This window comes from Hippocampus zosterae, chromosome 18 (assembly GCF_025434085.1).
Source record: "Hippocampus zosterae strain Florida chromosome 18, ASM2543408v3, whole genome shotgun sequence".
NCBI classification, from domain to species: Eukaryota; Metazoa; Chordata; class Actinopteri; order Syngnathiformes; family Syngnathidae; genus Hippocampus; species Hippocampus zosterae.
In genome coordinates this window covers 8,401,802-8,425,990 of record NC_067468.1, presented here as the reverse complement: position 1 = coordinate 8,425,990, position 24,189 = coordinate 8,401,802, and the positions used below count along the sequence as shown (strand labels likewise).

Below are 24,189 nucleotides of genomic sequence, written 5' to 3'. Positions count from 1 at the left end.
CCTGCTGGTTCAATAATAATTTCTCAGATGGATTACTGTCAGGAAAGGTTAATCGAGTGGTTAATCATACAATGACCTGTCTGTGAACTGGACTCCGACGCGCCGGTCATAGTTGCAGGTGTCAGATGGAAGGCGAAAAGCTCCTCTGTGGATTTGATAGATGCCTTTTAGGAGTCTGTGACTGCTTATATAAATCTGATAGTTTCATGTGCGGCAAGACACCTTTCTTTAAACATGACCCTTGTGGCTGGCATATGCCTTCTGCTCTACTTTGGCCTGGAATTTATTTGGAATGTCAGCAGCCAGTACGGCTGAGGAGGGAGAGACAGAGAGAAGAGTTCATGCCAGCAAAAAAAGGCAAAAACAAAAGAAATCAATTGCAATAACTCTTGGCAGTATGTAGTTGAGGAAGGTGCCGGAAAGGGAGGAGGAGAGAGACTGCGGCTGCTGCGGTGAGTTTGTTTATTCACAAAAGTTGCAGTTAATCGTAAGTTTTTTTCATACTGCTGAACTTTTTGTTTTGCCGTGGCCTTTTAATGTCCTCCTCCTGCTGTATTCATCTTTGGCTTGATGATCAATGGTGAAAGAACTGTGCGGATTCTGCATTTTGGGAATTTATGGTAGAATAAAAAATGAGTGCGTGAGGTGAACTTTTTTTTTTCCGTTATGCAGAATGCTTTGGAATTTTAATTTGGTTTCAGTTGAAATGTGCAACACTATCGCATTTATTCACCAGGTTAAGTAGAATTCTTCTATGTCGAGCCAAACAAAAAAAATAAATAAAAATGCTCCAATACTACAACGCCGATACCATTCAACCAGCCTTTGCTGCTACTGAGTTGAGTTAAGTGAAAGGTCCTGAGCGTGATTTTTCTCCAAAACAATCTCAATTATATGAATTGAAGAAGCACAGCACAGTAAACAGACATTTTAGAGAGTGCATTCACTGTGCAAACTATATAAGTGGAGTCTTTGGAATCTTTCCCAAAAGGTACACACCGTCAACCTTGGCAGTAAGTCAAAGAAGTCTTTATTTACCCAAAACGTCTGCATCGGCTTCTGACACCTTGTCTCAAAAGCGTCCCTGAAGCAGGTGCAGGTGGATCTAGTTGGCACGTTAAAAGGGGTCGACTGAGGAAATGAAGAAGGAAGTTTGAGCACGCTCACTAGACCTGTAGTACTTTTTGGACAATTGCAAGGCGGCTTCAACACATTTTTTGTTTTAAATAAAATGTGTCACTATAGTACGTACTGTCCACACAATAATAACAAGAAAAAAAAAATCAACCATTATTGCCACTTTTATTTTCCTTTAATTCATTGGGCACTGCTCCTTCTGGCCACCCGGGGGCAGTATAAGAGAAAGATACACATTTCCAGTACATGGAGAGGGGGTAGCTCCTGAATTAGTCGCAGCAATAATTAGCTGTTCTTTGCAGAGGATAAAAAATATATACCTGCATTTAAAAAAAAAATATTATCTTTCTTAAGCATCTCTTGGCTGTCTTTGAACAGAGAGTCGAAATCAGGCCAAGTCTCAGGACCAATATCAAGCTAAAAAATGGTCCGTGTTTTTATCCCCATTCCCTTTGAATTTTAACTAACGACCGACGTAATGGTCAGATGACCTGATATCTTACAATTTACAGGAGGCACTCAGCAGACCATCTCATGAGTGTTTTTTTTCCATTTGCAATTGTGGTCAAATGTGTGCCGTCATCCCCTGCAGCTTATACCTGCACCAATCTGTTCCATCCTGCGGCATCAGACATGATCCCATTCAACGCCGCCGCAGCATGAGAAGCCGTGGATGACATCGAGATCAAATTGAAAGTGATTCGCAGAGAAACCACTGATCCCTTTGACCTCGTGTGCATTTCATTTGCTCACGGCTCTTCCTCGACCCACGTGGTAGTTAATCTGACACACTGCACATGTTTACTGATTTGGGCCATGGGAATGGTTTTGCGTGGCGCTGTCCTGCCGTGCCAGCCAGCATCGTGCGACCTCACGTCTTTCTCTTCTTCTTTTTTCACCCATCGTTCCACAAGAGGTGTTTTTTGTGTTGTTGTTTTTTGTGTTACAATAAAAGGAAACTCCTCATCCATATAAAGCTGCTTTTTATTTGTTTTCTATCGCTGCAACACAGCGGGGATTCGCTTGACAAGATGCTTAATGTTCTCCTCTGTTTCACGTCTCTGGCGATGATTCTTGCTGTGCTTACTGCTGTAACAAGAGGTAAGTCATTTCTATGGGAATTTCATTTGCATGTGCACAGCTATTTGGCATAGTATTTATTTATTGCCCCTTGTCGGGTCCAGTTCGAAAATTGGGATCATTGTTCGATGAAAGGCTAATGGTCTATGTGTCCCTGAGGATAAACTGAAAAGCAACCAGCATGTGTCTCACTGCCATACCAGCATCTTGCCCAAGTCTCCATTCCGAGACTGCCTGGGTTTTATCGATCTGTTGTTCTACAGTTCGACCTTGACTTACGATTGACCGTTTTGTTTTTTTGCTTTTTTAAAAAATATGAGCTTCTGCTCTGTATCTTAAATTGAGAGCAAAAACCTTAGCAACAAGTAGCTCTGGTGGCAGCAAACTTCACAACAAGCAGCTGTGTGGCAAGAGAGTAAACAATTCGTCACAAGAGGCCAAATATGTTGAATTTCACAACTTAATTAAATTAAATGAAACAAATATAAAAACAATATGTAATTCTCTAAGAAATAAAATCAACATCAACGTCTTTCCGATGTTTGTCAACTTAGTGATTTAAAAAAATGCATCAACGTTGTGGTTGTTGCCACCCTTTATGCATACAATCATGGACAAAAATGGTGTAGCAACACATGCAGACTTATAATTGACCATAATTTCCCCCCAAAAATGTCATATTTTTTTCATCATTATACACTGTATGTCTGTATAAATCACACTGTGGTAGCCAGGGAGTGGATACAAAAATGAACAGCACAATGCCCACTGAATTTTCATTCTTTAATGAATTACTATTCATTGTAATAACGTAATAATATGAGTATTGCCTTCTTTCTGTGAGAGGGCGTAACATTGAACAACTTAGAAGCGCTGTATTGAAGTCATGGTGGGTGAAGTCGATGTCCATCTCATGTCCATAGTCAAGGAGCTGGAAGGAAGTATAACTTGAAACTCCGAACTTAATTCCTTTCTTGTCACTGAAATGAGAGTGTTTCAAACTGAGCTCTCGGCACACTCCTTCACATTCAGGGTAAAGGTTCAGCTAAGTTCCCGTTTCTACTTTTGTCAAAGTAATCAATTTCCTGTTTTTCTCACTTTTCCATCGTGAGTTTGATTTTCCATTGCCGTAACTACATGAGGGATGGTCATTGCATTTTAGTCCGTTGAGTAGCGTGACCTCATCACCTCCATCATTCTGACACCCACCTCACCTACCTACTGTCTCCTTTTCCAACAAAGTTCCACGTCTTCAGCCTCTTCATTAAAGAATTATTTTGTGTTCTTCTTTAAAGTATGTTTATTCTTTCAAACCATACCACTGCTCCTGTTGGGGTCTCGAGTGTAACTTGAGTGTGTCCCAGCTGATTAGGAGCGAAAGGCGGATTACACCCTAGCCTGGTCACCAGTCAATTGCAACCATTCACTCTCACAATTCCAATGTCACTCTGTGGAAACTGAACCGACTTTGCCTGCACCAAAGTCAGACCAATGTATCAAGACCTTCAAATCTTCTATTCTACCCTTTTTCTTCCTCCCTACCAGATGTTGCAACCCAGCAGATTCCAAAAGAGACCTCAACTCCACTACCGGTTTATCCTGCAGTCAGATTTCAGATCCTCAAAGCTGATCATGTGGTTCTGAGGCAGGATAGTCCCGGACCACCGGGGAACTCCAGCCAGAATGCTCACACATGGACTTTCCTCATCACAGATCCAGGACCTGGTTTACTACGGCCAGTTCTTAATGCCTCGTATGGTCCACTCAGTGTGGATGCCCCTATTCTGCCAGAGCTGCTGCTCAGCGGGCGCAGGATTGTGCCGGTCATTTTAGGCCAGCAGGTGCGTTCCTCATCCCCGGTTGTCAAGATCCTCTTCAACATGCCTCGCGAAGTCGCCGACGCTCAGGAAAAGTCAGAGGATGGAGCTCATTGTGTGACAGCTTATGCCTTCTGGGGGACGAGGGAAGTCCGCGGTGCGTGCCTGGTATCGCCGGATAGTTTCTGTGTGGCAGAACTGAAGCCGGAACCGGCCTGGTTCAGTTCGTCGACTCGATCCGGCGGCTCCAGCAAAGAGGTGGGGCGAACCGAAGCTGCCAAGGGGTTTCAGAGCAATCTGGTGGAGGTCTACTTCCAGAGTCGGGTGGACAAGACAGGCCAATGTACACCACAGGATAGTCTGCAACGAGTGGCAGGGAGGGCGGGGGCCCAGGAAGGGTCAGGAACACCCATGAGAAGGATAGGGAGTGTTAACTTGCTTAAAACGCCACCTGGGAATGCGACCTTTGTCCGTCTCAGATTAGGGGGCGCCGTGGTCATCCAGACTACTTCCAAACCGCTGAAATCCAATGACATTGTGACTTTTTACATCTTCTTGGCAAGTACTTCAACCTTGGAGAGTTTCACACTTCGGTAAGACGCATATTTGATCACTTTCTCTTGACTGTGTTGAGAGATTGAGGTTTTGTGAAGTTATTAGAGCCACATCACCGCCGCAATTATGTAAGCTCGCAACACACCACAGAGAACAAGCCGTAGAGAAAAAAGATGCGAAAGGATACTAAGAAATAACATATAAACACTTGATCTCTACCTTGCCTCAAAATCTTTTGGATTCAGAGACGGAGTGGATATTGGGAATTTACGGAAGAATATATTAATTTTTCTGAATGGCCGGTGTATCTCCAGGCGGGTTCCGAATCACGGCCGCTCGCAACTTTTCAGCGCTTTACAGCCTCACCATTGACATTTATTTTTTGTCCACCTTCGAATTTTGGTCCCAGGACGTCACCGGTTTGAAAAGAAATCACATTGAATCACCGAGACATACGAGGGGTGGCGAGCAACATCACAAGGGAGGGTCCCCCATGCATTTAAATGCTTGCTTTCAAGGCATTTAAATGCTGATGGGACTTGACATGAGTGCCACCACGCCTGCCGTCGCCTGCCACTTTCACCGTCTTCATAAATTACTGACATGTTTGGTAAGAGTGAAGATAATATGGAATAAAAAACAGAGCGCAATCTGTTCAAAGTTTCTGCCGGCTGACTCCCGGCGCACATCATTGTTGTCGACTTGCAGAATTTCTATTTGAGCGCTCCACATTTGCTAGCTTTCCTGTGTCACCCGATTGTATCTGTTCATGATCTAATCCGCGATATCACGCTGCAAACGCACTGAACATAATCTGCAGGGAAAATGGAGAGACATGCGAAGATACCGTATGTGTGTTAATCCATAGAAAGAAAGTTAAACCCGTACCAGTGACCATCTCCTGCATGCTGCTGACCCGACAAACACACTGACCCAGTGACCTGATGCAGCTCAGCGTCCGTCATTAAATGACATGAATACGATTGGGTGAAGTGACGCTGACCCCTAAACTAAATCTGCCTTTTTTTTTCTTCTTCCTGTTACGATTTGGAATTCTATCCTCTTCACCTGAAATCCCTTTTTGAAAATCCTTCCTACCGACTGTACAAGTGAAGTCGCCCCGTGCGGGTCAGTGCTTTCAAGTCCTCGTATGTCTGACCTAGTGCCACATCCAGAATGAGATTGGCCCAGAGTCCCACACTTAAATCCGAGTGAAGGTGCGCTCTGAGGAGCTTGGCGAAATGATTGATAGGTCTTGGGTGAAATCCTTGCTCCACTTCATGACTTTGGCTGAAGATTGAGTCTTCTCCAGCGGGACTTGGCCAGATTATCTGTGGCCCTTGATTGAAAATGAATCAAGAGGTTAACCCTGAAGGGAAGAGATGATTTGAGTCGACTGTGAGGATTAAGCCAATGCATCTGTGTGCCTGTTGTATGCGCATGCATGTCCATATCCGCCTGTCAGGCACTGCGGGATGTGTGCGCGCATGCTTATTTTTAATCTTATCATCAGGAGCACACTTTACCTGCTGTACGTCTGATTGGAGAGACATCGCTTTGGGATGGGACCGGAACCAAAAACAAGTAATTTTGGAAAACATTTGCATTGTGGAAGTCATCATACAAGGCACGGCCACCTCAAATCCACTATCCGGGTGATCTACAGTATGCGATTGGAATGTTGTGCAGTTTGTATAAACCTAACAATAGCGTATGTTGCTAGCACCCGGTGGTGGCTAGGAACTTTCAGTCCAGTATGAGCCATTTGGAATCATCAAGATTGAAAATGGAAAATTAAACGATCCTATGAACACTGCGAGGGTCTAAAGTAGCTGAGTCACATTTCCAGAAAAAAAACACATTAATATGTACCGGTAATTGAATGTGATATTTCCTGATATAATAATAATAATAATACATTTTATTTGTGGGCGCCTTTCTAGAAACTCAAGGACACCTTACAACAAGCAGTTAAAATCACGAGTACAATGTTGAAAAACTACATCAAATAAGATAAGAAAAAATACAACAAAATAAATAAATAAAACAATGGCTTTATGGTCTGAGTGAATAGGCTTGTCGAAACAGATGTGTTTTGAGGCGGGACTTGAAATGTGTTAATGAGGCTGTATTACGAAGGTCAGCGGGGAGTGAGTTCCATAGCTGGGGAGCAGAGCGACTGAAGGCTCTATTTCCCATGGTGACGAGGCGAGCAGGGGGGACAGAGAGGAGGACAGAGGAGGAGGAACGAAGAGAGCGGACAGGCGTAGGAATATGGATGAGGTCAGATAGGTATGGAGGGGCTAGGTCATGAATGGATTTGAATGTGAGTAGCAGGATTTTATATTGAATGCGGTGTAAAATGGGAAGCCAGTGGAGATGTTGGAGGACAGGTGTAATATGGCCACCATATATACATGAGGTCATTTAAAAAAATGAAAAAAAAAAACAATTTGTATGCCCGACACATTGGATTAAAATGGCATATGTAGCGTATGTGCCGTTTGTAGTTGTAGATCATTTATCAGAAGCTTTTCCCAGTGGCGGCACTGCATATTGATTCACAAATTGATCTCAACCCTCGTCTGGCGTGGTCTGAAATGTCAGCGTTTGTATGTCCATTTCAGTGTAATACTTCACTGTAGTTTGTCTGTGACCTTGACCCAGCCTCTCCGCTAATTGATTGTTCCCTTTATGACTGTTTGAGTGCAAAACATTCTGTGCGTCGGTTATACCGTGCACTACACTTTCATGTGAGATTTCCTTATTTTGAGGACAAGAATTGCAAACGCAGACAGGTTGTTGCTGCAATTATGATCCTCAAACCCCCGTACATATTTCCTGCACTGTGTGATTTTAGGTTTCTCTATATGTGCCCCGCAAAATTGTCCAGGGTGTATCCGGTCTCTTGCACGTTGTCAGCCGCTCCAGTTGAATCACACCTCCAATGTAAGAAAGAGAAAGATGGCATGCAATGAAAAAATATTCCTGTGCTTGCACTTTTGAAAAATATATTTTTGAAGCCGTATTAAAAAAAACGCACACCAATGGCTGTTTAAAAAAAAAGACCATTTTAAGGAAGCACAAGACAGTCAATGGAGAGTTGAAATGGACCCAAAAAGAAGTGCAGCTCAGTATCTGACATGATTCCAAAAAGGTTTTTTCAGCAGGCAATTACTAAGAGTTCCATTTGAGCCCCCACCCCAAAAAAATCTGGAATTTCTTTGCGAGGAAAACAATGTGGAACAGCCTCCCCTTGACTGGCAGAGCTGACTCTCGTCATTTGTTCCTGTTATTTCAGTGTTTTGTTCTACGCAATAAGAATATAGTGCACTTTCAGGCCACTACAGATAGCTTAAAAAAAAAAGATTTCTTCCAACAGCTCACATCCCCACTTTTATTGATTTAGTGTTTGACAAAGAGAAAATAAAATCTAGAGTGAATTGAAGCATGGTTTGGAAAATAGGCAATATTTCCTTGTCAACGGTTGGCAAGAGAACCTTCGTCATCAAGTGAGGGCGCAACACGATTGTTTGTTTGAGTCGATATTTTTCCAAATAATTCCATCCGATATTTTTGAGCTTGATAAAGCTGCTTTCGATTCCCCCCTGTAAAACATTTCTGTCTCTGCCCCGCATCCTCGCCATGAGGAAAGTTGCAGTTTTCGGAGACAAATGACTTCACACGTTACATTTCATGTACCCCAAATCATTTATGTGCTAATAACTCAAAGGTTCATGCTATGATCTTTTCCCAGAATGCATCAGGACTGTTGTGATGTAACCGGACAGATGATAGCTCTGATTACTCAGGTGTCTGTCGGAAACTCCCGGGACGGTTGCGTCCATTCACGTTAGTCATCAAAAGTGTCAGTGCTGCGTCATCTGTCTTGGCGCCAACAAAAACGCTAACGCTAATAAATGCTCATTCTAAATCTGGACAATAATGCTTTTGAAATCATTTCCCTTTGCGTCTAGAAATATCCAGAGTGCCTTATAACACGGGTTGGCGGACATGACAGAAATTCAAATGTAAAACCTTCAGATGTGAAAATGTTCCGATTCACGTAAGTGTTTCTTGTTGTATTTATTTACTGTAGAGCGACATTCAAGCCGTCGTTGTCATTTAACGCCGTACGGCCCAGTGACCCGATGCTGTGGGATGTCAAAGTGGAGCCCGGCAGAGTCGTCATACCGAACACCGTCTCTGTTGTATGCCGGAGGAAGCTTGCGGTTACGGCAAAGAGGTCAGTACGCTACATTTGGATTGTGTCGTCACATAATGCTTGAAGTTAGCGTTAACAGTTTGTGCAGGTCTACGATCAAAGCACAGACAATACACATACTCAAAACTCACTTGTATTCTTTGCCATTCGACATAGCATGACTCAGATTTGTTCTTGGTTTTACTGTTTGGTGCTTTCTACCGTCTTTATTACCGATTTGTCTTATTTGTTTATTGTGCATGTTAAATTGCTCCATGTACAGCACTTTGTATGCAGCGATGGCACACGATATCAGATTTTAAAGAAAAATAAAATAATACAAGAGTCAAAGGCAAACTAGAGCTGCGAGCAGACTTTTTTTGTACATCTGCGAGGGCTACACGTGTCTCCAAATTTTCTGTAGAGGCGCTGCAGAACCTGTTTTGTTTGTTACTTGTGTACGGCAACTTGATCAACATTTTCACCCAAAATCTTTAGTGAACTTTTGTTGATGTTTAGACCCTCAAAATGCAATTTAAGGCTAAATATAATGCTAATCTTTAACAGAAACAATAGGGACCTCATAACACCTGATTTCTTTCCCTCACCTTATTAGAATCAATATGGAATTGGAATGGTTACATCTTTAACAATTGTGGCGCCGATACCCTTTCGGGGCCTTTCGCTGTTTATTATTTATATGTTGACAGGTAATTACTGATTTATAATCTCCAAAATCAATGCCGTTATTATGATTACAGTACACCATTGCCCCCTGATAGTCTGTGCTGCTCAACTGAATCCAATTTCATGAGCTTTATGATGAATGAACGATGAATATCATACTATCCGTTTACATTAGCGTTACCACAGCACGCGTCTCTGTCCAGCAACGTTCGCACCCAGGCAGACCGAGCGGGCCGACCGCCCGCAGTCCGGCCCGACCCACTTATCCGTAATCATCCATAATCACGGCTCCGTTATCCAGGCTTAAGCGCTTGCACGTTCTGAAGTGGAGGGGGGGGGGGAGATTAGAAAGGAAGAGATGTGTCTGATGTACTGGGCTCACCAGGGCAACCCTCCTCCCATCCTTTCAACACCCGCAAACACACTGGATTCTCAAGTAATATGACGAATGGTTTAACCCCCCCCCCTGCCCCCCAATAGACGGATTTCCAGGAAAAAGGGGCAAAACCCCTCCTTCCGTGTTTCTTTTTCGCAATCTCACACACGCTTACTGGCGCAGACAGCCCGACCATTTTCAGCAAAGCAGTTACATGTTACCTGTGTTCATTTCAATTATTTCAGAAAATATATATCACCTTATGACACAAAACGCCTCGGCATATATGATGCGGTATTAGGAATGAATGCAAAATGCGACGAAGGGTCAAACATATTTCGCTTGAGTGGTGTTGAAAACCGTCACAGATGTTGACTTGTTTAACCTCATCCATCAACGCCAGAGGATTTACAGTTTGGGGTTATTTTGGTAGAACGCGCTGTGAATGATTTTAAAAGTAGAACTGATATTTTAATGTCGTGCACGGGGGTAGCACGTCTGACTGACGGAGGTTCGCGGTTCGACTCTGGCTGAGTGTGGAGTGTGCACAAGCTAAAAACGCGCATGATGGATTCATTGGATATTAAGTTCTCTATAGGTGGGAATGTGAATGTGAATTGAACATGAATTGTTATTTTCCGATATGCGCACAGAAAATTGGCTGCCGGCCACTGTAGGGGGAATCCAACCCCTTGCTGGGGACCCAAAATAAGGCACGTGCAATTGAAAACGGATGGACAATATATTCATTTTTCTGAAGCTTTGGTGTGTAGAAAAAAACAAACATTTTCACTTCAGTTGGTTGTTAGATGCATGGGTTGTGATGATGTCAAATCATTTATAGTTTTTACATCGGTATTTGTACAACATTTACTGTGGGGGGGGGGGGGGGTTGCTTTCGTGTCAAAGCAGTCTGACCCTCATTGATGTTTCACATTTTTTTCCGTGAAACCATTTCACTTTCTGTTTACCTTCTTTTAATCTACCCAGCTCATATTCTGTATCTCAATTTGCGGCACACTTGCTAATCAATATTCCTGAAAGCAAAATAATCAGATATTGGGCAAAAATAAAATAATGCGCTGACAAGTGTCACATTTTGCGTGATTGTGGAGTAGTTGGAGGACAAAAAAAAATGCAGGGAGGCAGGGGAGGATTGACTAAAATGTATTGAACAAAAATACAAACAGGAAAAACACTAACTCAAAGTACTCAAACACATTTCCTGGAAATCACAATGAAAACAAAGTAACAAACAAAACTATGACAGGAAACAAAACATGACAGGAGCACATGTTCACTCTCACAATGACCCAAACAAGACTGGCAGAACTCAGGGAACTAAATACAAGCAAAGTGACGAGACAATGAAAAACACCTGGACAAGACGCAAGCTGATTGGTTTACCACAAGGGACCCGCATGATGAGAACAGGTGGCGACAAAAAGGGGCACATGAGGAAACAAAATCAAACGTGACCTAAACAGAAACATAACAAAAGCAGTGTGGCTGCCGAGAGGCGAAAAGAAATTCAGTGAGAAATCGCCTGTGTTGAATCCTAATGAGCATTGATGATTTGGAACCGGAGCCGAGGCTTAAAATAAATTCATGAAAAGCTGATGGCGACATAAAATATTGTTACTTTGGTGTCCTTGTTTGGAATTAAAAAAAAAAAAAAAGCAAATTTGTTACTACACAGAGAGTTTTTGTCACCTTACATTGCAGTACAAAGAGTGTTTCAAACATTTCCATGCTGATATTTTTTTTCTTTTCTGGGCATTAAGGAGGCCAGACCAGAGGACTAAATTATTGCGCCTCACACTCATCTCATTCCCCAAATGTAGTGTGTTTTTTTTTTTCTTATGGCACTCTTGCTCGCTCCTGAGTTTGTTTTCCCTCAGTCGATTCAATTTCCTTGATGTTCAATATTTTCTTGTCTCTCAACCAAGTAAACAAAAGAGTTGCAAACCTCTTTTGAATGCGTTTTAAATGTTGAGGAAAACAAGACCGCATGTAGGTCTCAGGTGTGCGTTGATGCTGTGGCAAAGCAGCGCCCGGAGCAAACTCATATTTTTGGTTTGGGTTTTTTTTTTTTTCAATTGAACCCAAAGAAATGCAGTTGTCAGTGCCCTCCATCTTGTGAGGTCATGTGGGGTTATCATGCCCCAATTTATGATCACTCAAATTTATGAAAACTTGCTCCAAACTTCTGCCCCAAAAAACTTTGCCTAGCAATTAGCATTGCAGATTAGCAATAAATTTATTATTTCACGTGAGAGTCTGATGGAGGCGGAGTCTGTATCGGTCTATCCTGGAGCTGAGCCAAAAACCAAAGCTCTCGTTTTACTAGTCGATCTACCTTCCTAATCTCACCTGTGGTTAAAAACCGGGGCTAGTGACAGAAAAAAAAACATCCCAGATACAAGCGTCCCAAATGTGTTCCAGTTCTGGGTGCGCAAAGACAGCTGGTTTGAATATTGCATGGATGGATCATTCCAAATGAACTTGAACTGTTCTAGAGAGCTGCCCTGCGATTGGCTAGCAACCGATTCAGGGTGTCCCCCGCCTACTGCCCGAAGAAAGCTGGGATAGGCTCCAGCAACCCCCGCGACCCTAGTGAGTATCAAGCGGCTCAGAAGATGGATGGATGGATGTTCTCGAGAGCTTTTCCTAGCTTTGTTTTCATTCTTTTTGCTTTTAGATGAACCCTAAAAGTTTTGTGTTATTTATTATTTTAAGATGTTTAATAATTCCTTCCAGTTACAAGTGGGGGAGGGAAGAGGACAGGTACAAATTACAATCTTTTGTATTGAATCATTGAAATAAAGGTACTTTTGTGCAATATTCAAATTCATTGTGATACACCTCTATAGCATCCATTTTGACATGACTCTCTGCAGTAAGAATCTTCTTGAAGTTCTCCAATTGGACTTGGTGGCAAAATATGTCTCCGAGCTGGTTGAGACTCACACCATCTCCTGGAGACTGGATCAACCGGGGAACGTCAGGGATGTGGGCCAGATGCGCATCTACACCACCCAGAGAGACTATGTGGGACTGGCCCCTCTGGTCATGGTATGAAGCGTATGCACGCCTTTTGCTTGTTTTTTGTGTGTGTGACAGATGGAGCCAACGAGGGCTAACTGGATGGATGGTGTTTTGACAGCAGAGTATACACAAATGGTTAATTCTTAATGAAGATAGTATGTTGAGATTTTATGAGAGTCGTGGTAGGTGCTTTATCACCTCTAACGGTTATTCGCATTGTGCTTTATCCCCCCCCCCCCCCCCCACACCCTTGTAAAGTCGCTTTTATTAGCCTCTCGCAAAGAAGGTTTGATTGATCGCGTTGATGCTTGCTCTCCTTGACTTTCTTTCCAATTCAACCTAAGTACATAGAGTATTTTTTGGGGGGGGGGGGGTGGAGGAGTTGAATCAACAGAGGCAAGCGGTTTACAATAGTAGAAGACAACTTCTTTGTCGCTTACTAGCTTCTCGCTAGATGCTCACAAGCTAGCATTTGAAGCGAGTGACAAAAGTGTGGTAGCGGAGACTAATCATGGAGACATGATCATGGCTTCAAGAAACCAATGGTGAAATGGGGGGGTCAATTTTTGCAAGTTGGTCTGTTATTTTTTTTTTAGTTCAGTGAATTGACACTGAAAGAAAATAAAATGGGTAATGTCTACTGAACCTTTGACAGGACACCAACAGGAACCATTTGCCTGTATTTTTAATACTGTACATCTATTTGTAGGTGAACGTGTTCATTTATACCATAATGGATTTTTTTCCTGTGGGCTCTTAAAGATTTAGTTTTTTGCAGACAACTTGGAAATACCCGTGCAGCAAAATGCAAACAGAATCGAACACATATGAAAATATCAATCCCGCAAAAATATTTCTCTTTTTTTTTATATATCAGACAACAAATAGTAAAGAACTCAAAGTTCTTGTTTTTTTTAATTAAATTTGGTCATTGTGGCCTCTGACTTTTGAAGTGATTTATTTTTTTTATCTCGGGGGGGGGGGGGGGGGAGGGAGAGATTTAGATTTAAAGATTTAGTTTTTTGCAGACGACTTGGAAATACCCGTGCAGCAAAAGGCAAACAGAACCGAACACATATGAAAATATCAATCCCGCAAAATACGCACGACGCTAGGGAACATTTCTTTCTTTTTTTTTAAATATCAGACAACAAATAGTAAAGAACTCAAAGTTCTTGTTTAAAAAAAATGGTCATTGTGGTCTCTGACTTTTGAAGTGATTTTGGTCATTGTGGCCTCTGACTTTTGAAGTGATTTTTTTTTTATCTCTGGGGAGAAGAAGAGATTGCTCAGGTGGGTGGAAAGAGGTAGCGTTGCGGCGGAAATGAAAGGGTAGCTGAAGAGGCTTTCAAAAAGTAGACAGATGGCCAAGGGCTTGCATTTCAGAAGAAATTACCGTGAGTGGGTGCACAAGTCGGAAAGTTGGAGGATTTAAAACAGCGGAGGGACCAGAACCTCAGGCTCACGCTTGTTGCTTGGCTTGCCACCACTTATGCAAACAAAGACAGGAAGAAAATAAGATGTAAGTAGGGAGGTAATTTGCCCCCCCCCCACAACACACACAGTTTAATTTTGTTTGCCGAGCTCATCTTCCTTCCACACAATGTTGGCAAAAATTAAATAAACAGGCGGATCCAAGTGGACATGGCAGAAAATGTAATCCAACATTTGCAAATGAGGTGACAACGGTTTTGTACTCAAGTGCTCTAAAAGCGACGCTGCCTACTGCGCTGACGTTGCTTTACTGATTTTGTCCTAGCCTTGATCCACTGGCTTATGTTTGGGTCAGTGTTGCAAGCTCTAATAGAGCATGTCTTTTTTTTGGAAAATTGCGGTCAGCAGCTGTCAAACCGACCGAGCTCGGATTGCGAAGCAGGCGGCCAACATCTGCCGAGTGCTGCTCGATACTTCAGTCCACACTCCGTCTCCACGCCGTGGAATTAAAAAAAAAAAAAAGATAAATAAAAAATGATGGTCAGCCTTAGCTTCTTAGACACAGCGTCTAAAATAAATTAAAAAGGCAGAGATCTTATTAAGCGGAAAGCAGCCGTAAATCCATGTTGAAGGACTAGTTAAAAGTTGGAAACTAAAGCCAGATCAGCGTTTCTTAAGGGCAACTTACAAGGGCGCACATGAGCCCCAGCTGCTGAGAAGCATTGATAAACTTCACATCCGAGGTGGCGTACGCTTCAGGAGATTAAAAATGTAATCACGTTTGGATTTATTATAAGGCACTGGAAAAGGGCATCCGTGAAGACCACCGTATTACACCTGCTTTGTAAACCAGGTGTACACGCCTCACTAAGATCTTCATCTAAATTGCACTGTGTGTACTTTCTACATACGTCAGAATAACACTTAACATCTTTAATACCTTAACCCTTAATGTAACGGCGGTTACTACAATGGACAGCTTTTGATGTGACCAGGTTACACGGAAGGATTAAATTACCCTCGGTATAAAAGAAAAATACAATTTGTCAGCACACACGATTTCTTTGAATTTCTTTGTAATGATGAGGCAGAGGCAACATAGACGACATTTTTTGGCACAGGTAAGCAGATGGATATCTCAGAAGCAAAAGGCCCGGGGAAAGATATAACAATTCCTCACAATTCTAAAAGTTGCTTTATTTTTTTTTTTTTTCGCCCTCCAGAGCACCGATATTTTGAATACCGCCGTGCTAACGGGCAAAGTGGTGAAAGTGCCCGTGAAAACTTTAGCCGTGGAAGCCAGTGGCTCCGTCACAGATGTAAGCAGCCTCACCAGCTGCAGGTCCACTGACAAAGAAGTGCTCAAGGTAAGCAGAATTCCAATCACTCGCCACGTGGTGTCGCACCAAGTAATATTTCCCCATCATATCTAATTTTCTGTGCAGTGTATTATTTATTGATTTTTGTTTTTTTTGGGCTATATGACTCGATGTGTGTCACTAAGAATTTGTCCCACTTTTAATGGGCGACGTATGAAAGCAACCTCCCACAAACAAGGTATTATGGAGTGCTCATCCCCGATCCTCAGTGCGGAAGCACAGCGGGTTGACCTTTGTCTAATGGCTCCATGTTATGAGGAGAGCAGTAGCAGAGGGAAAAAAAAGGGAAGGAGTAAAAAAAAAAAATCTTGACAGTTTTGGCTTGGCGAAAGTCAGTGTTTAAAGTGAGTCGTTGAAGAGACAGAGAGACGGAGAAATTGTTCATCATGATTTTTTTTTCTAAAATACTAAACCTGCATGTAATAATCGGGTTAATAGCCTCGGGATATCACATTTGCACAAAACGGTAATCGTTGATTTAAATGGGAATCAAGAGTAGCAGAAATTTGTCAACATGGCCAACATGGCACAGAAAAATAGTCTTGAAAATTTGTCAATACAACAAGACTGAATTAAATCCTGCAGCGTAAATGGAGTTCTTTTTATATAGAAAAAAATAATTTTATTCATATTTTTAACCGCATCATTCATTATATTTTATGTATATTTTATGTCTTACTTTCTTGACTTCTTGATACCAACGGAGGCAAGAGGCGGATGTCATGTGGTAGGAGAATATCCGGGAATATTTGCAAAGTGCCGGCAGGCAATTTGCTTGAGGTGAATAGTGCGACGCTGTAGAGAGCGTCTCGCCGCTCCCCATCTGCGGACGACCTGCGCGCAACGTTACGTCTTACTCTTAATCAGAAAATACCGAAGAGCACCAGACCCTTTCCGGCGGAAGTAATTTGACATGTTGAAGGAAATGGCTTCATGGGCAGCCTTCCACAGCATTTCCACCGGGATGCAAGTTGACTTAGCTCGAAAAGTCATTCCTCCCTCTGCTGTTCCCTCACTTTTTTTCCCCACCTAACCTGTTTTATCTTCCCTCTCTTCTGGCGCTACAGCCTATTCTCCAGTCTGGTGCTCTCCCAATTACCTCTGTGGAGCCACTGGTTTGTTAAGATAAGTGAGGCGGCGGCGGCGGAGATAGGCCTCCAATCTTAAATAAAACACACCAACTGCTGCGCTGTACCTCATTGCGCTTAATGGCCGCGACGCCAATGCTCCCACCTAGAGTACCGCACTAAACGTGCGGTCGTAAGACCGGGCTGATATTACATTCGGTCGCAGTTTCATCAAGAGTCCGGTGTGACTTCTTCGATTATATTTTGCAACAATGGAGATAGACGGTGTGCGTCGCGTGACGCTGGTTAAAACACGGAGTCGATTGTAGCTTTAACCGCGTTGGTACCCTTGACACTTGGATTTTACTGCTCAAGAACACATCCGGCCCTTTTTCGGGCCCTGGACAAAAGTATAAGGACACTTGCTCACTGCACATACAGGAAGTGAAAATTTGGAGGAAATCTGGAGTTGATCCAAGGAGTGGGAGCAACCACTGGGCCCTTTAGCCCAGGGCTTTTCTTTCACACCAAACTCATGCAAGCGTTCGCTTATGGAGCAACTTTTGTCATTCTTGAGTAGAGAAAGGCTGTTGGAAGCACAGGAGCGCCTAAATTGTCTTGGAAAGATGAACGAAGCTTTGTCCTGTTGAACGAAGCTTCATCCTGATAAACGAAGCTTCATCCTGTTTTATTATTTTATTTATTTATTTTTATTTTTTGGACATAGGTGTCCGAGCGCTGCGACTTTGTGTTTGTCACCGGCAAGGAGTCGAGAGGGAAGAGTCGAGTGATGATCAACTTCACTTACGGTTTCCTAAGCGCGCAGCTGGAGATGAGCGTGTGGGCGCCCCGCCTGCCTTTGCGCATCGACGTGGCTGACCCCGAGCTCAACCAAATCAAGGGCTGGAGAGTCCCCATTCCCACCAGCAACCCAAAGTACGGTCATTTCTGTGGAGTGGGACTTTTTTTTTCATTCCATTTCCACCTCATCTAAATTCACTTCATTTTCATGGTTAAGGCAAGTCGTACGCTTCAAACGGTCTCCGTCCAGTGTGTTCTCTTACTTGGATACTTCTGCTCCCGTGCTTAACCCTCGCTCTCTGAGTAACCCCCACCACATTACTCCTCATCCTAATTGAATATTACATATTGTACAAAATACCGTACGCAGTAAGTGTTAAATCTTAGTTTCAACTTGTCTGCATGCGGTAGAGCATCACAAAAAAAAAGTGCGTGTTGGGCATGAGTGGTCAGGATGCAGAGGATGTACAAAAATGCCCCCGAGATAAAGGTTATCGGATCAACGCTCTTCAGTATAGTAATTATTTTTCACTCAATACGAACGATGACGGTTGTCTGGTGACCCGTTTGCTTTCTACAATGTGAACAATTGAATATTTTGGTTGCTCTTCACTTCCTGTATTACATTGCAGCAAACAACCAGGTCAGAAATTGAAAAGTTTCTATGGCCAATGACAAGGAAAAAGTGGCCCAGTTCTGTTTTAGGCCGTCTCTGCGTGCCGGATGCACGTGTGACTGAAGCAGAAACTTTTGCACGTCTGCCTCACATTTCTGATGGTCGGGGTTTGAATCTCAACTCAGGCTCTCGTGTATAGAGCTTGTAAATCCTTCCAGTCATTTCTATCAACATCCTTATGACAGTGTGCACATGTTTGCTATCTTTCAGACCCACATGGAATAGCGAAGAGGAGGAGGAGATGCGCAAGGGCAGGGGTTGCATGCTACAGTATCAGCACTCCACACTCAGGGTGCTTACGCCCTTTGAGGCTGACTCAGACGCACTGCCAGACTCGCTAACAGAGGCGAAGCCTGTTGATTATTTCCTGGGTCCTGATTGGCAGGTAAAAATATTGACCTGCAGAAGACATACACAGTGTAAACTCATTAAGGAAAGAAAAAAAAAACAATTTTGGCACTTGATGTTCATTCCCATTAGCAGATCTGTCGCCAATAAATTTTTCATTTGTTAGGTTGATCTTTCTGGACCCACAAAATATTGTGCCCTGTGACGATATAACACCAGAGAATAGATTTTTTTCTGCATCATCTTTTCTTTTGTCTTTATACACATGCTCTGGTCGAGCGTTAGCGGTACCTAAGCTAGTCCGACTTCCAACATGTGACAAGCTAAAATTCACCGCCTAAATTTTATCTCTCTTGCTTTCTCCAAAGCTGTGCTTATCCCAGTTTACAAAGTGATGCAACACCGCCATCTACAGGGACCTGTTAGTCACTATGGTGGTTTACAAATTAGAATTTCAGAGCAAGCTGGGTTATGACCCTCTTCCACGCCTTGCTGTTGAAAAACACGTGCCGATTAAAGCTCCCGGTGAATTGTTCAAAGAATACAATGCAAAACTTCGATCATTCCGCTCAACAAAGAACACCAAACAAGAGTTGATAGTAACATTTGACAAAGTTTGCGTATCAGCTTTAAAAATGTAAACCTGAGGGCAATCCCATTGTGCATTTAAAAAGGATATAAACAGACTTTCCGAAGATCTAAATGGGCAAACAAATTTTTAGTTTGAAGCTTTTCTCTGGTTGGATTATTAGGTGGACGTGACCAATCTAGTGCGCTATTCTCTAAAAGTGGCAGACCCAAATGTGGCCCGGGTTCACGATGGAGAGGTGCTGCAGGGGCGAACTGCGGGCACTACTACTGTTCAAGTGAGACTTATGGCTTTTTATGGAACAAATCCATAACGGAGATTGTAAAAAATATATATTTTTTAATGAAATGTCACTTTCTGCAGGTGGTCTCCCCTCTCACATCATCCGTCCTTGCTGAGAAGGCCATCAGAGTGGTGGATGATAAAGTAAGTGTGATGGAGTTGGGAGTACAGTTGGTGTCTGGACTCTCGCTGTCCCTGCAGCCCAGCCTGGGGAGCAGCGGTGCCATTGTTGCCATGGCAACCACCCGCCAGACGATCACACAGCTCAGACAGGCAAGGAATTGGAAAATTCAGACACCTGAAGCATAAAATTGATCTCGGTTTGAATCCGGGTTTTCACTTTCCAGCGGGGAGTTTGCGTGATCTTTGTGTTCTTGGGCTGTCTGTGGCTACTCTGATCCACAGTCCAAAAACATGTCCTGACTCGTAAATGTGTTTGATAGGTGCATGATGCAGGTTTGTAGACAGCTTCCCTGTGACTACAGAAAATCGCATCCTGATGACACACTGTGTTGCTTGAAAAGAAGTGCTAGCTAATGACGTCTCGGGACCAATCAGTTTCTGGAGTCACATTGAGAGCAGAAGCTTTTTTTTGGACTGAGGCACTGCAGTTTTATGGTCTGTGAAGGTCGTAGGGAAAGCTTTAGCCAGTATTACAAGGTCCATAAGTCAAATGCAAAAATGAAAAGAAATTACCCTATTTCCAGTAATAGCCGTAATCATTCGAGTCATCTTCAGTCAGAGTTCCAGCACGGCAAGCGGAGGAATTATGAACGTAACATTCTGAGCACTTTAAACCTGTCATGCATTATTCACGTTTTCCAGCCCTGTCATTAAAGTCCTCTGAAATCAAGAATTGAACGCAAAGCACCCCCGGGCAGCCTGTTGTGACGATGTCCTTTGGGGGATGTCAAATCACTTATGTTCTCCCTTTATCTCTCGCAATGGGAACACGCCACATTCACAGTCACGACAATAAGCGGCGGGTAGCGTGCTGAGCCGGGCAGCGGACGACAACGGCGTGCACAGCTGCTCCGTTTGAAAGCTCAGACGGCCGATCGAGCCGTGGCTGTGTGCCCGTTTTTCAAACGAGCTCATGATGCGGGTGTAGCAATTAGGCAGTCTATTGCCGCAGGAGCAACGAACGGCTCACTTTACCCACAGCCGCTGCGTCTGGTCCGAGCCCTCCTCCGCCCATGTCGATAATAAACTGTTCGAAACGCACAGGCACAGGTGACCAGTGAACCGCGTCTACGATGGGAGAGCTGTTAACGATATGCTCAGGGCGTATTCATAATATATTCAAATCCAAAATAGAGGCCATTTCTGTGGCTCCCCAGTTTTATATTAGCTACATGGAATAGGCCGTTGTGTGTCGATGTGATCTGCTCCTGTAGATTTTGTGAAGCATGCGTATTCTCTTCGGTACAACTACACGTCTTTTTTATGGAGCTAGAGCACTCCCCGAGAGTGTCAGGGCAAAGACATTAGGATTGGCTTTTTAGTATTCCGGGGCGATGATTGGGCAGCCTTTCTGCCTCACACCCAAACGCTCCGCATTTGAATAACTTCTTGTATATAATAACTCTTGCTTGTTTCCTGCAGTTAATCCGGTCTCCAACAACAACAAAACACATACACACATGCTCTACACACTCAAAACTCTAAGTCCCTTATATCAAACTCAAGGTCTGAAGCCCAATATGGATGTCGTGACGGAGTGTTCTGACCTACTTTTTTTTTGTTTTCCCCAGGAAGCTGCCGTCAGTTGCTGGGTCGTATTCACCGACGGAGCCATCGCCCCCCTGGCAGTCTTTGACCACAATATCTACTCCTTAACAGTCTCCACCCCAGACGAGGCCGTGGCTACCGTTCGCCGCACGCCGCAGTCCACGTTTGTAGTGGCGCAAAGCGAAGGCCACGGTCAGGGGGCGCTAGTCAGAGTGGAGTTGAGGATTTGCGAGGAATGCCAGAAATCGAAGAGGAAGAGCAAGCTGGCAGTCGGGACGGGGCTCCTACAGATGAACTTCCAGGGTGGGATCCGAGCTTCAGACAGGCTTGGTAAAGCCAACAAAGGCAATGACAACGGAGCAGCAGAGCTTAAAACAACAGTGACGTCGCAGCCAGTAGTCACAGATGCAGATCAAGATCGCTTCAGGACAGTACCAGAAATGAGCATCGTGACCGCATTGTTGACCAGAACTGTGCAGTCACGTGTCGCTTGGACTGCAGCGACCAGCAAAGCCACACAAAGTTCAACATTTACAGATACTCCCAATGTCAGTGTAGCGAGATCTCCAACCACTGCCAGACCTGCTAATACTACAGCGAGTGATTTTGATAAAGATGGACTAAAGGGAGGCTTTGGGAATATGCTTGACAATCCAAATTCACCCCCAAACAAAGGCAACACTAAAGCAGATGTTTCACACAAGAAAGAGCCTCCCAAAACCAAATCCCGCAAAGTCATTGAGAGTGACCTTATAAGTACGTTCCGTTCCATGTCCGACTTGGAAATTGGCATATATTCCTTAGTGGGCGTGTTGTGTATAGCGATCTTGGGCTTTTTGCTTAACTGCGCCTCCTATCGACTCTGTTTCCGCAATCACAAGACCCCTATACAAGCTGGACCGACACCCAACGGGGACCCAAAGGATCATAAGCATGACTGGGTGTGGCTAGGGAGTAACAATCCGCAACCTTCAGCATCGGGCGCACGCGCCCAAGTGTCAACGCTGACCCGCCGTTCTGCGGACGCTAAGGGCCACCGCGGCACGGAAAAAACTCTACCCTCCGTGTGCCCCGCAGCTGCCGGTGTTCCAGAAAGAACTGCCACCTTGGGACGCAGCAGAACCGGCTCCCAGCAGCAGCAGCTGCAAAGAACTGTTGTTGACTCCATGGCGAACCGTTCGGCCACCTTGCTGGTTAGACCTCACCGCAGCGAGCCTCTCCACTCGCCCACCAGTAAGAGGAATCAGGTCCAATTCACCACCTTCACCACGCTGGACATCAAACATTTGACTGCGCTGAAGAAGGACGGCGTGGGCTTTACTCTGACCGACCAGCAGCAACGGCAGCAACAACTACAGCAGCAGGCTCCCCCTACCGAGCCACAAATTCCGCTACCTGAAATGCCGTGGCCTGTCGTCAAACCTCTCGGAGAGCCCCATTGAGTTTTTGGGGGTGCTTACATCAAATAAACGGAAGCATGTTCAGGCAAATTGGTGCACTAAATTCAAGATGGCTGTTTATATACTTATAATAAGGATCTTTAAAAACAAAACTTATTATTTCCATATTGACAGCCCAAGATCTTTCTCCTACAATGGAACACTCGTGCAGACACTGATGGATATGTCAGGACAGATGCAGTATACCGGAGAAGAGATTAAAAAATAATAATAATTTATGATTATGATGATGATTATTATTAGCCATGTTTTTAGACTCCCGAAACCTCCTTCGGACTTTGCTCAACCGAGCAGATGCAACATTTGTCATGTTAATTTTTCTGTCACCGCAACATCCAGCAAATATTTATGGAAATGAAAGTATGCTATGCAAATATAATCTTTGCTGAGTTTTATAATTAATTTGGGGTTAAGGACCCCCACCCACCCCACCCCCAACACCCCCATTTTGTTTTCTCACCCGCAGCACTGATGATATTGTAGATAATAGTTATTGTCGAACCTACTTGTCTCTCGGATGAAAAAGTAATTCATATTCAACCAATTTTATTTGTACATATGAATATATTAGGACACCTTTTGTATCTTGCCTCATATTGTTATGAAAGAAAAAATGTCCTGGGTGATGCCAAGGAGATCTTGCCAAAAACTGACAAACAATTGTACAGTATTGAAGTTTGCTTTCACTCAATCATTGTTTTACAAGCTTTTCAATGGCGGTGGGGGGGGGGGGGGGGGGGGGCGCTCACATGAAAGCCGCATCGTGAATGATTTGGATTACTGGGCTGCAGCTCTGCAATGAATCAGTCGGATTTGATTATTTAATTACTGCCAAATGGGATTTAAGGATGAACTCATAATTCAGTGAAATGGACTTGGGCAAAATTAAATCTGCGGCGGTTTAATGCTGCACCAAGGGGGGAAACAATTAAAGGTGCTGCATTGTCAGGGCTTTTACACAATAAATGACTGCCCCCCCCACCCCCCGCCTCACCTCCCATACTCTTCCCCCCCCCCCCCCCCCCCCCCCAACATATTCCCCGCGGCTGCAATTCTCACACTGACATCTGCGGGGCTTGGTTGCATTTGCTTAAGAAAACGCACATCAAGTGATGTCCCCGCACCCACTGGAACAGTGTGTGCTCGTCCCGATATTCCACAAAGAGCTGAAGAGCGAGTTAAGAATCTGTCCTCTCAAACATCTCTTGGGGCGAAGTGGCGATTCCGATCTTGTCTAGAAATGCTGAGTGCACTCGAGTGAATCATACAGGTGAGCCGCCACAATGAGCCCAGACAGTTAGATGTAGATATTATATAACATGAAAATAGTATAACTTTGTATAGTATTTATTGTACTGATATTTTCTTGCAAGTATTTCTATTATTATGTAAAATAAAGTCATAAAGGTAAATTCATGTTTCAAAATGTCTCTTCTTTTATTTTTATTTTTTATGACACATTGCATGGACTTTTTTTTTTATTTTGAGCGAGGCGCGAAAAAACATCCCGACTGCACG

At 43.7% G+C, this 24,189-nt stretch overlaps 1 protein-coding gene across 1 annotated transcript; it reads left to right on the top strand.

The window, feature by feature from the left end:
- The first annotated feature begins 1,744 nt into the window (after nucleotides 1–1,744).
- Nucleotides 1,745–23,901, top strand: LOC127591294 (transmembrane protein 132C-like). Its single transcript, XM_052051276.1, has 10 exons — nucleotides 1,745–2,238; nucleotides 3,763–4,627; nucleotides 8,689–8,835; nucleotides 12,757–12,931; nucleotides 15,562–15,705; nucleotides 17,512–17,720; nucleotides 18,472–18,646; nucleotides 19,362–19,475; nucleotides 19,562–19,753; nucleotides 21,235–23,901. Exons 1-10 carry the CDS (start codon nucleotides 1,935–1,937, stop codon nucleotides 22,651–22,653), a joined length of 3,744 nt encoding a protein of 1,247 aa, XP_051907236.1. The 5' UTR covers nucleotides 1,745–1,934; the 3' UTR covers nucleotides 22,654–23,901.
- Nucleotides 23,902–24,189: the final 288 nt, after the last annotated feature.